Genomic DNA, 11,073 nt, shown 5'->3' with positions numbered 1-11,073 from the left:
AGTATAATACTATTCTCATGAATATATACAATGTTTTATCCCTATAAATCAACTTGCCTTAACAAATAGTTAGCAAATCTATGGAAAAACAATAGTGTTACATATCATTCTTGGAAAGTCAACAAACCTTTCTAACATATTAATATAGGAACAATTGGTGAATCTATACTAAATAAAGAGCTAGGAAGCAAACACACTTGGCAAGCATAGGGAAGGAACCAAGAAAATCATGTGTTATGTTGCACTCTTGGTAGGACAAGAAACCTGATATAACATATTAATATAAGAGAAATTGGTTTATCTTTACTCAATAAAAAAATTCTAAACACATATAAAATAGGTGTTATGTGTCATAATTGATAATAAATGGCAACAATAATGAAAGTTCTAGCTTTCTATTCCTTCGATCATAATTATTTCTTTAAATGGACCAAACCAGCCTTAAGGTTTGTATTTTCTAAATCATGGTTTCTATTGTGTTTGTCTCTCAATTATGTTAATTTCATTTTTTGATAATAATATAAAAAATAATATTGTGAAGAAGGCTATATATACATTGATAGATTTGTTAAAAACAACACACTCTATAGTCTTTCTATTTGTGATTCAAAGACCCTTCCACTTATGCAACTTTGATATTCATAATGATATTAGTAAAAATAATAACATTGTTTGAGTGGATATAAATCATTCAAGTCAAGCAAAGGAGAAACCAAGGGACTAAATATTTTAAGAATACCTTCCTCAAGTAGCTATCGTGACTATCTTAAGCGTTTTATTGTATTTCCTTAGTAATGACAAACAAGTATTTACATATTTACATGCAAGGATAAATAAAAGTAGAACAATATCAATCATTTAAATATGAAGTAGTAGCAACAAAAACATAAATTGTGTCCTTGAAAGTTTCAAGAGTAAGAATTTTGTCATATTGTAAACTATAGATGTTACTATTTATATCTTTCAAATTTAATGAAAAATTGAAATGAAATAATTCAAATTGAATTAATAATTAATCAAAATCTCGTATTATAGGCATAATGCATAGTTGTGAACATGTCTTCCAATGTTTAAAAGAGTTAATACATTTCTAAATCATTTGAATAAAATATTTCTTTTGAATTGGAAAAGAAATATTAACATGTTTTCAAAAGGAAAGATGTAGATTTAAGCAAACATGAAATAGTATAAATTGAATCTAATGCCTTATGATCTACATTACCAATCCCACTCTTTCTCTTCTAAATCAATTTTGGAACTAGATTGGTGACCAACATACTCAAAAGGTTCTACTTATCAATAGTGTTTGTTCGTGGAAGTGATTCAACTCCCCTAAAACATACTGTGGTGGAAAGAAGCAGTTTAATTTGATTCACTTAAAAACTCTATAGCTATATTTTCATGAAGACTCCCATTTGGTTTTGTATGCGGACAAATTATTTACAAGCTTTTCATTTAAAGTTAAAATTGTGCAATTGGCTTATGAGCTCAAGTGTTGAGAAATCATGACATTTATTGGTACATTGGTCTAAGGAAAGGATGAGGGTGCATCATACCTCCCACTCTTACCATGCAACAAAAATAATGTTCAATGATAGTGATTGCTATATTGGAAGATCTAAAGCCTTTATAGGTTATAGATGGATGGGACCCCTGGACTAAATATTTTCTTTCTACAATTGGTTAAAGACTTGCCTTCAAATACCAATTATGATCCCACTCTTGATGCACAAGTTCTTGTTTAGTGTTATATGTATCGGGGTTAAGGCTATGTAGCACTTTGGACACGTTTATTTTTTATACTCAAGATGTTTATTTCTTAGCATGTTTTGGCTTAAACTAACATGGATTTTGATTTTGTTTATTTTTCTAATGGTAAGGGTGGTTGGCTGCATAACCCACTTTTTTCTTTTTTCTTTTTGTTGTATTAAAAGAATGTAAGTTTTCTTTGATTAAGACCAAAAGGAATCTTTAATGCAAAAGAACTCTATGAGGACAAATAAAACTCAACCAATAGACATAAACAAAACTTGTATGAGAGATGGCTAGAAAATATGGGCCAAGGAAACAAACGTGAATTTTTTTTTAGAAACCTTAATGAATAAAATCATTAGTTAAAGTAAAGAAATTAGTCTAGGCACTAAGAAAGGAACATCCTAATTGGCTACACCAATGTGACATAGAAGAAATCAAAAGTTGACACATGGTAGTTAGGCCCAAACAAAAAAAAAAAGCTAACATTAAGTATAATGTAAAAGGTTGACCCAAGATTGAAATTCAACATGTATACATTGAAAGCTAAAACTAATATTACTCTTCTAAACAACGACATGTCTTACACCTTCTAGCTATAACTTAATCTATGCACACTTTTTACCGGCCCTATTATTATTCTATTTACAATAAATATATTTTTACCTATATATTATTTACAAGAGACAATTACAACTTTTTAAAATATATATAAATATTTTGAAATAAAAGATATAATTTGCTATTAATTTCAACTATATATACATTTTTATCATAATACCAACATAGATCTATCCTAACTTAGGATCTAGCAAACTTCGAGAGGAATCAAATCTCTCATAATGGAAATCTCTTTTTGAATGTAAAATTTAAGGAAAAGTTTGCACTTTAAAAGATGTGATTTCTTTTGGCTCTTGATAGATCTATGCTCATTTTGAACAACACACTGATATATATATGAGGAACATGCCTATGTTGTAAACACCCATCATGTCATTTACAATAATTGAACTTGAGTCGAATGATTTTATTCATATATATACAGACAATTGACATTGAAATATTTTATTTATGATTCACATTCTGCATATCACAATACTAATACAAACTTTCATATTCCTAACTAATTTTTTTTTAAATGATATATGTTTATATTTTTTATTAATATTTGTTAGAATCTTACATATATCAATTTGATATTAAGCATTAAAGGAATTACAAAATATCCCTTATACCTTGAATTAAAAAGAACTTATTAATCCAATAAGATATCTCTCCTGTATAAAATAAAAAATTGCTATTAATATTTTTTAAATGTTATATTTCAACTCCATATTAAAAATGTAATAAATTACACATACATCTATAATGTCTCCATCATATTTTTTTTTTTTTTCACCTTCTTAAATTCCACCGCATTCGAGAAGTTAATGTAAAGTGTTGAGCTGTCTATCGTACCTCGCTATTTAGATTTGTTACGCGACTCTAGATGTTCTCTTACTACAGCTGCACTGAGGTCAAGGAGTGGTTTTCAGCGTATGGCAAAATTTTATTATCGGGGTGTGAACCACTCTGCTCTCATTTAATTTAAATTGATACACCCCGCCTCCATCATGTGGCATGCCATGCCAGGTCAGGGTGTTATTAAATTTGGCCTGCGTTGTTCTGTACAAGATTTGAGGTGGACTGTCCGGTTGCGTCAGCTTCATTTGGAATCCCCACCCAGATCGATGGTGCAGCTCCCTTCTAGCGATCCGACGGAGGTGTCTAACTCGGGGTTTCATCATTCTCGAGTTTCGCCGGGATGGCTCTCATTTGGCTATGCCGCCCTTCCGCAAACCTGCTCCGGAACGCCCTTCAATCCGCAGCTCTGTTCTTGGGCCAGATTATGCTTGCTCAGGTCCATTATCATGGTTTGACGGTGGTCTATTAAGTTTACAGGTAATCCTGTTACTCTCACGCTGGCTTGTTCATCCTATAATATGTTTTGTCTCCTCGTTTCTTACAGCTGAAGGTTTTCGCAATTTACCAGATGCTCTAACCATTCTTTTTTGTCCATGAATCATACGCAGGATGTTGCTTTGGAACAATGCTCGACTTGCTTGGAAACAACACACCTGCAACAGTGGCTTCATCTGATATGGGTATGTGCCTACTCTGGCCGGTATATGAAACCCTAAGGCGGATAAGGCTCTTGCTAATTGGTGATGTCTACCCCATAATTTGGTTGACAGTTTAGTTTGAGTTTAGGGTTTTTTTTTTTAAGGGTTTGTAAACATTCATAAGCACGATGTGCTCGTTAGCTCGGATATTACCAAGGCTTATTTCTACTCTGTAGTTGTGCAGTTTTCCTGTTGTTTTATTTGATGGCAATGCAGCGTCCTAGTCATGTACTGGTAAATTTAATCCGTTGTTTAGTAAGATTACTCCAGCTAGCAACTGAAGTCCACATTTGCTTGAATACAGTTTGTATTTTGTTTAAATATATATATGCAGTTATGGGCTTGCTTTTTCTCATTTTGTCTACAGGAAATTATATAATGTATTACTTAGTTCCTTGCTTACTCTTGTGTGTTCAGTATGTTGAGCCTGTCACAATTTTTTTTAAGGAATATTTGGGTTATAAACGAGTATAAATTTTTTTGGATGAATATGTGGTCTTGGACAGGCTGAGCTCCGTTTAACAATTCGTAGCTTGATTGTTCGTTGCAAGGGTCTGGTGTTAATCGCAGAGGGGTTCTGGCCCTATTCCTTGCTGAGTTTTTCTTTTCAATGTGTACCACTGGGTTTGCTTTACAAGGCGTAATAACTTAACCTCTTCAGTTTTCTGAATTCTTGCATGGGTATTCACCGCCAGGAGGGTTGTTTCTCCTTTCTTTTTTTCAAAAGGCGGGTTATGGTTACAGGGTTCCGCTGTCGAGCCCCCTGTCCTCAGGGACTACGGCTTCGTACACAGCTTCAAACCCTACCCTGGTCTTAGCTACCCCCTCTTACTTACTTTGTCTTGTTACTACTCCGAACTGGGGTTATTTCTTATACTTGGTCCCTGTGTTCATGCGTTTAACGGAACTCTAATACTGGTATATAAAAAAAGGGTTTCACCTTCTGATTTATCCCGGGAACTGTCAGAAGTTCTGGTTTTTGGAAATGTTCCCACAATTTCGCATATTTGCAAATCCCTCTTTGTCTCTCCCGTTTGCGTTAACCTGGGAAAGTCTTTATTTCTCTCTTTCTGGTTCCAGGGGTTCCTCGACTACTAGAGAATGTTACTTTTTTTAAGTCAAGCTGCCATGCGATTTGAGATGCGCATTGCACAGTACCTACTTATTTGTTTCACAGGGAACTTTGGTGGTTGTCAGCACCCCTAATGTTTTCCTACGGTTCCTCTACTTTCTTGATTAACTGGGTTATCGTATGAATTACAACTCTTCGTTGCTACTTTTATTTGACAGCTCTTAATAAATACTGCCGAGCAGGTTCAGTTTTTTTTTTTTTTTTTTTTTTTTTTTGAGGAAATAAAAGTATTATCCAACAGAGACAGTCACCATGAAGTCCTAAGTTTGACCCCTTTTATTTAAAAGAAAGAGATGTATAACTACTCCACCAGTTAACACTTAATACCTAGAATCCACTTCTCTATTTAAGGAACTGCAACTACAGAAATCACATTTTCTTTTTCTTTTGGCTCTGATTAAGACCGCGTACCTGTGTCACCTTCTGTACGAGCACTCCTTTTCTGTGTCTCTGAATCTGGTCACCACTGCTTTTGCTGCTAGTCATCCACCCGACCTTGAGACTGTCTTTCGAGACCCATCTCCCCCCTAACTGGCTCAAAGACAACCGTCTTTGCTAGTTGCAGCGCTCTACACTCTTACCATCTGGTCCTCACCAGACATGGTAAACAAAAAAACCCTTAGCCTTTTCCTGCTGCCTGTCCTCTACAGCACAACCCCCCCTTTTCCTCCTTTTTCCTGGAAAACATTTCCACGGTTGGGGAAAGGGCGGTTAGGGTTTACAACCGTTTTTTTTCATTTATCCATGACTTAACTTCCCTCCACAGAAATTACATGATATCCCTGTTACTAGGAAATCATCATCATTTTTTTAATTTCCATTAAATAAATAAATAAATAAAAATATAAGTTCATACAACAGATAATGTTCTTTTTTTACTGTGGTAAAAATAAAATATTTACAATAATCTGGGGATATGACATCTCCCCCTCCTGAAATTAGACATCGTCCCGATGTCTTCCGGTTGTAAACAGCCCTGGATAAGCCTGTTTCATGAGTTCTTCATCCTCCCAAGTGGCCTCATCTGGCCCAAAGTGCTGCCACTGCACTTTAACTTGGGTAATATCCCGCTTCCGTAGTGTGACTTCTCTCCGGTCTATGATGCTCAGCGATTCGACTCAAACTTCTCCTTCCGGTTCTACCTGCAACAAGCAACTTCCTGAGTTAGTTTTTCCTTTAAGAGGAAACATTTAGATTGATTTACCAGAGATAATTCTCACCTAAATATCCTGCCAATTAATCACATGTTTAGGATCATACACATATTTCTTTAACACGGAAACATGAAAGACATTGTGGACTCGTATGTGACTAGGCAGAGCGAGCTGGTAAGCCATCGGCCCAATTCTGGCTAAGATCTGGAATGGTCCACAATATCGAGGTGCCAACTTAGCGCACCCACTCCACTGTAATGTGCTCTTCTTTGCTCGAATCCTCACATACACATGATCACCGACCTGATACTCCTTAAACCTCCTTTTCCGGTCAGCGAAGTTCTTTTGTCTATCCTGAGCCGCCTTCAGATTAGAACGCACCTTTTTTACCAGTTCCTCCATTTCCTTGAGCATTTCGGGACCTAACATCACTCTGTCTTCCGGTCCACTCCAGCTTGAGGGGGTGCGGCACTTCCGCCCATACAACACCTCAAAAGGGCTCATCTGCAATGATGAGTGGTAGCCATTATTGTATGCAAACTCAACCAAGTGAAGATAGTCCTCCCACTTGGTTGGTTGCTGCATCACATATGCCCTTAACATATCTTCTACCACCTGATTCACCCGTTCAGTTTGCCCGTCAGTCTGAGGGTGATATGCTGTACTAAAGTTCAGCTGAGTTCCCAATTCCTCAAACAACGTTTTCCAAAAGACCGATGTAAATTTCACATCCCGGTCTGAAATTATGGTCTTTGGTAACCCATGCAGCTTAAATATGTTTTGCATGAACACATGGGCGATCTGCACCGCTCTGTATGTAGATTGCACCAGTATAAAATGTGCTGCCTTACTTAGCTTATCAACAACCACCATGATGGAGTCATTATTTTTCTTTGACTTAGGAAAACCTGTTATAAAGTCCATGGAGATGGTTTCCCATTTCCATTCCGGAATGGGTAATGGTTGTAATAAACGCGCTGGATGCTGGTGTTTGGCTTTAATTTACTGACACTCAAGACATCGGGCCAAGTACCCAGCCACCTCTTTCTTCATGCCCGGCCAATAATATTCTTTTCGGAGTGTGGTGATCATCTTTTGATAACCTAGGTGTCCGACATAATGACTCTTATGATACTCATCCAATATCATATTTTTAATATTGTTTTGATTGGGTACATACAACCTTCCTTTATAATACAACATTCCAGCAACATCCAAAGCATAATCCGGCTGTTTTTCCTTGCTGTTCGGTAGCTGTACTTGCTGTTTTATTTGCTGATAAACAGTATCTTGTTCAGCTGCTTTTTTAATCATTTCCCCAAAGGGGCTTTTCCCTTCACTGTAAGAAATCTCATATAGGCAATGCAACTTCCGACTCAGAGCGTCCGCCACCCGGTTCTCCTTCCCTTTTAGATGCTTGATCTCAAAATCAAAACCGCCTAGGAAGTCCACCCACCGTGTCTGCCTTGCATTTAGTGTGGGCTGGCTAAAATAATTGGTCAGACTGTGGTCGTCTGTTAATAGCAGAAATTTTCTTCCCACTAGATAATGCCACCACATTGTCAGGGCATGAATCACAGCTGCCAACTCTAGATCATAAGTAGAATATTTCTGCTCATGCTCTTTTAACTTCCTTGATTCGTATGCTATCACTTTTCCTTCCTGCATCAGCATGCCTCCTACTCCTTCTTTACTTGCTTCAGTGCATACCACATAATCTTTGCTAGGATCGGCTATACTTAGAATAGGTGCTGGTGAGTAAGTATTTGAGTTGTTCAAAACTTCTTTGACATTCAGGGTCCACCTGAAAGTTCTTCCCTTTTTCTATAAGGATGTAATTGGATAAGATACTTTTGAAAATCCCTCTACAAACCGTCTATAATAGCCCACCAATCCCATAAAAGATCAGATGTCCGCCACATCTTTGGGTACTGGCCATTCCATAATGGTCCTTATCTTTTCAGGATCCACGGTGATTCCATCCTTAGTAATGATATGGCCCAAGTACTGTATCTGTTCTTTGAAGAATTCACATTTACTGAACTTAGCGTATAACTGGTGTTCTCGGAGGGTTTGTAATACTAACCTGAGGTGCTCCTGATGCTCCTCCATAGTCCGAGAGTAAAAAAATATATCGTCAATAAATATCAGTACAAATTTATCCAAATACCGATGAAACACATTGTTCATCAAGCACATAAAGGTGGCAGGGGCATTGGTCAACCCGAAGGGTAACACCACAAACTCATAGTGGCCATACCGAGTCCTAAAAGTTGTCTTAGCTATGTCTTCCTCTCTGATCCAGATTTGGTGATACCCTGACCGTAAATCAATCTTTGAGAACATTGTTGCCCCTCTCACCTGGTCAAACAGTTCATCAATGCGAGGTAGGGGGTACTTGTTTTTAATTGTCAATTTGTTTAACTGACGGTAGTCCATACACATGCGGAGAGTCCCATCCTTTTTCTTAACAAATAATACCGGGGCTCCCCAAGGGGACACACTGGGGCGAATGTACTTTTTGTCCAACAGCTCCTGTAATTGCATCTTTAGTTCTGTCAATTTTGGTACGCTCATTCTGTAGGGTGCTCGAGAGACTGGGGCTACTCCTGGCACCAATTCAATGGTAAAATCTATGTCCCTTTTGGGTGGCAGCCCGAGAATCTCCTCCGGGAATACATCGGCAAATTCTTGTATCACTGGAATATTTTCCAATGTGGCTGTTTTATTTTTTGAATCAGCGTACCCCACTTGGATGGCATAAATCTGACATCCTTTTCTGATGCATTTGGCTAACTGTGAGGCAGTTATGGGCCGAATCTGCACTGGCCGCTTAATCCCCTGCATCTCTTGTTTTATTCCAAGCTCATCCTTATAACTGATAGTCTTGGTTTTACAATTAATTATGGACCAGTGTTTTTCTAACCAGTCCATACCAATCAATATGTCGTACGAGCCAAGGGGAAGCACATTTAAATCTGCTGTCACTGACTGTCCTGCTATTTTTAGAGGGCAGTTTTTGACCTTAGCCACTACCCGCCTTTTTGCCCCTGTTGCCAACTGAACTAGCCAGGGGTCCTTAAACTTAACAGGTTGCAACTTACAGTGTTCCACAATTCTAGGACTAATATAACTTAACGTTGCACCAGGGTCAATTAAAACAGTTACAGCAAGGTCTAAGAGTTTACCTTCGAACTCCACCATGGTCGGCTGGTACTCCGCCTGACGATCTTCCAGAGCGGCATTAATCTTTGGCAGACTCCTTCCTACATCACCAACGGTAGAGGCTTCATAGACCTGGGAGACTTGTTCGGCTCCCTTTCGCTGAGGGCAATTTTTCACATAATGAGGGCCTCCACAGCCCCAACATTGCACTGGGGGCCTTGCTGTCCCTTCGTTGTCTGTTTTTCCGGATTGATCATTAATTCTGGACTCATTGGGGGGCTTTAATCGGAGTGAACTCTTTTGTGAGTTTCTGCTGATTTGCCCTTTAGCGAATCCTTTATTACCTCCACCACGGTTACTTTTAGTACCACCAGCCAACTTGCTGCTTCTCTTATCTCCCCATTTCTTACCCAGAAGCTCTCCCTTTTGCTTGCTCTGTTGGTAGCAAATTCGGGCTTTGCGTATAGCCTCGTCCATCGTCTTTGGGTTGTCAAATTCAATTCGTTCCCTCATACTTACGGGTAGGCTGCTGACAAACCTCTGTACTTTAGCTTTCTCTTCCCGGATATAGGGCACATAGCGGAGTAGGGAAGTAAAACGAGTAATAAATTCGTCCATAGTTTGCTGCCCCAAACGCAGGTCATGAAATTCCCTTGCCTTCTCGTCATAGAAGTGCTCAGTCAGGTACCTTTCCTTAAAGTATCTTTGAAATTTCTCCCAAGTGACATTCTGTTCGCTTACCCCTTTTACCATCTTAACTTCCTCCCACCACAAGGTGGCCTTTCCCTGTAGCTGGAAAATGGCCAAACATGCCTTGAGGTTGTGATCGTATTCATATAGCTGGAAGTATTTGTTCATATCTATCAACCAGGCCTCAGTTACTTCCTCTTGTTGTCCATCGAAGTGTGGTGGCTTGATTTTACGGAACTCCCCTTGCAGCTCAATCCGTTGTCTTTTGGATGTCTGCTGTTCGGAGACATTATCCGAGCGTTCCTCCTCCCTTCCCTCTGACTCTTCGGGATCGGTGGGGCGATTCTGTTCTCCTGACATTCTTTGTTGCTCAGTGCTGGGGTTCGGTGGCTGCTGGTTCTGTCTGTCAGATAGGCTTTTTATGATCCTCTCTTGCTCCATAGTTAACCTTGCATTATCTTCCCGTAATCGGGCCATTTCGTTCTTCAGCTCCTGTACTGACTCCAAAATTGCCAAGTTGGTATTGCGCGCCTCCTCACCCAGCTGTACCCATAATTCAGGGCTGCCTCCAGGACCCGCTACAGGTCCCTGGCCTACCACAAACCTGTGTGACGCACTGTCTGTTCTCCTCATGTTGTCAATCCTCTGATTACCTGTGCTTACCACAAATAAGCAACAATAAATGGTTATCACATTAGCTGTTTCTTTTACTCATTAGAGATGAAATAAATTGTAAATATACAGTCTGCTGACTTTTGTTTATTTTTCCAGTTCCCAGATGCCACAGTTTTGCAACTTAGCTCTAATACCACTTGTACTGTCTCCATCATAGTTTTTTTTTTTTTTTAAATTCCACCGCATTCGAGAAGTTAATGTAAAGTGTTGAGCTGTCTATCGTACCTCGTTATTTAGATTTATTACGTGGCTCTAGATGTTCTCTTACTACAGCTGCATTGAGGTGAAGGAGTGGTTTTCGGCGTATGGCAAAAATTTATTATCGAGGTGTGAACCACTCTGC

At 38.6% G+C, this 11,073-nt stretch overlaps 1 protein-coding gene across 1 annotated transcript; it reads right to left on the bottom strand.

Annotated features, from left to right (window-relative positions):
• Positions 1-6,266: 6,266 nt before the first annotated feature.
• Positions 6,267-10,688, bottom strand: LOC149262177 (uncharacterized). Its single transcript, XM_089375510.1, has 8 exons — positions 10,234-10,688; positions 9,418-10,053; positions 9,137-9,333; positions 8,719-8,899; positions 7,399-8,004; positions 6,816-7,011; positions 6,504-6,704; positions 6,267-6,275 (listed from the first exon to the last, which is right to left on the bottom strand). Exons 1-8 carry the CDS (start codon positions 10,686-10,688, stop codon positions 6,267-6,269), a joined length of 2,481 nt encoding a protein of 826 aa, XP_089231636.1.
• Positions 10,689-11,073: the final 385 nt, after the last annotated feature.

This window comes from Pinus tabuliformis, chromosome 6 (genome assembly GCF_031772625.1).
Source record: "Pinus tabuliformis cultivar Carrire ecotype Pingquan chromosome 6, CPIR1, whole genome shotgun sequence".
NCBI classification, from domain to species: Eukaryota; Viridiplantae; Streptophyta; class Pinopsida; order Pinales; family Pinaceae; genus Pinus; species Pinus tabuliformis.
The sequence above is the reverse complement of the archived record's forward strand: the minus strand, read 5'-3'. Positions and strand labels throughout refer to the sequence as shown.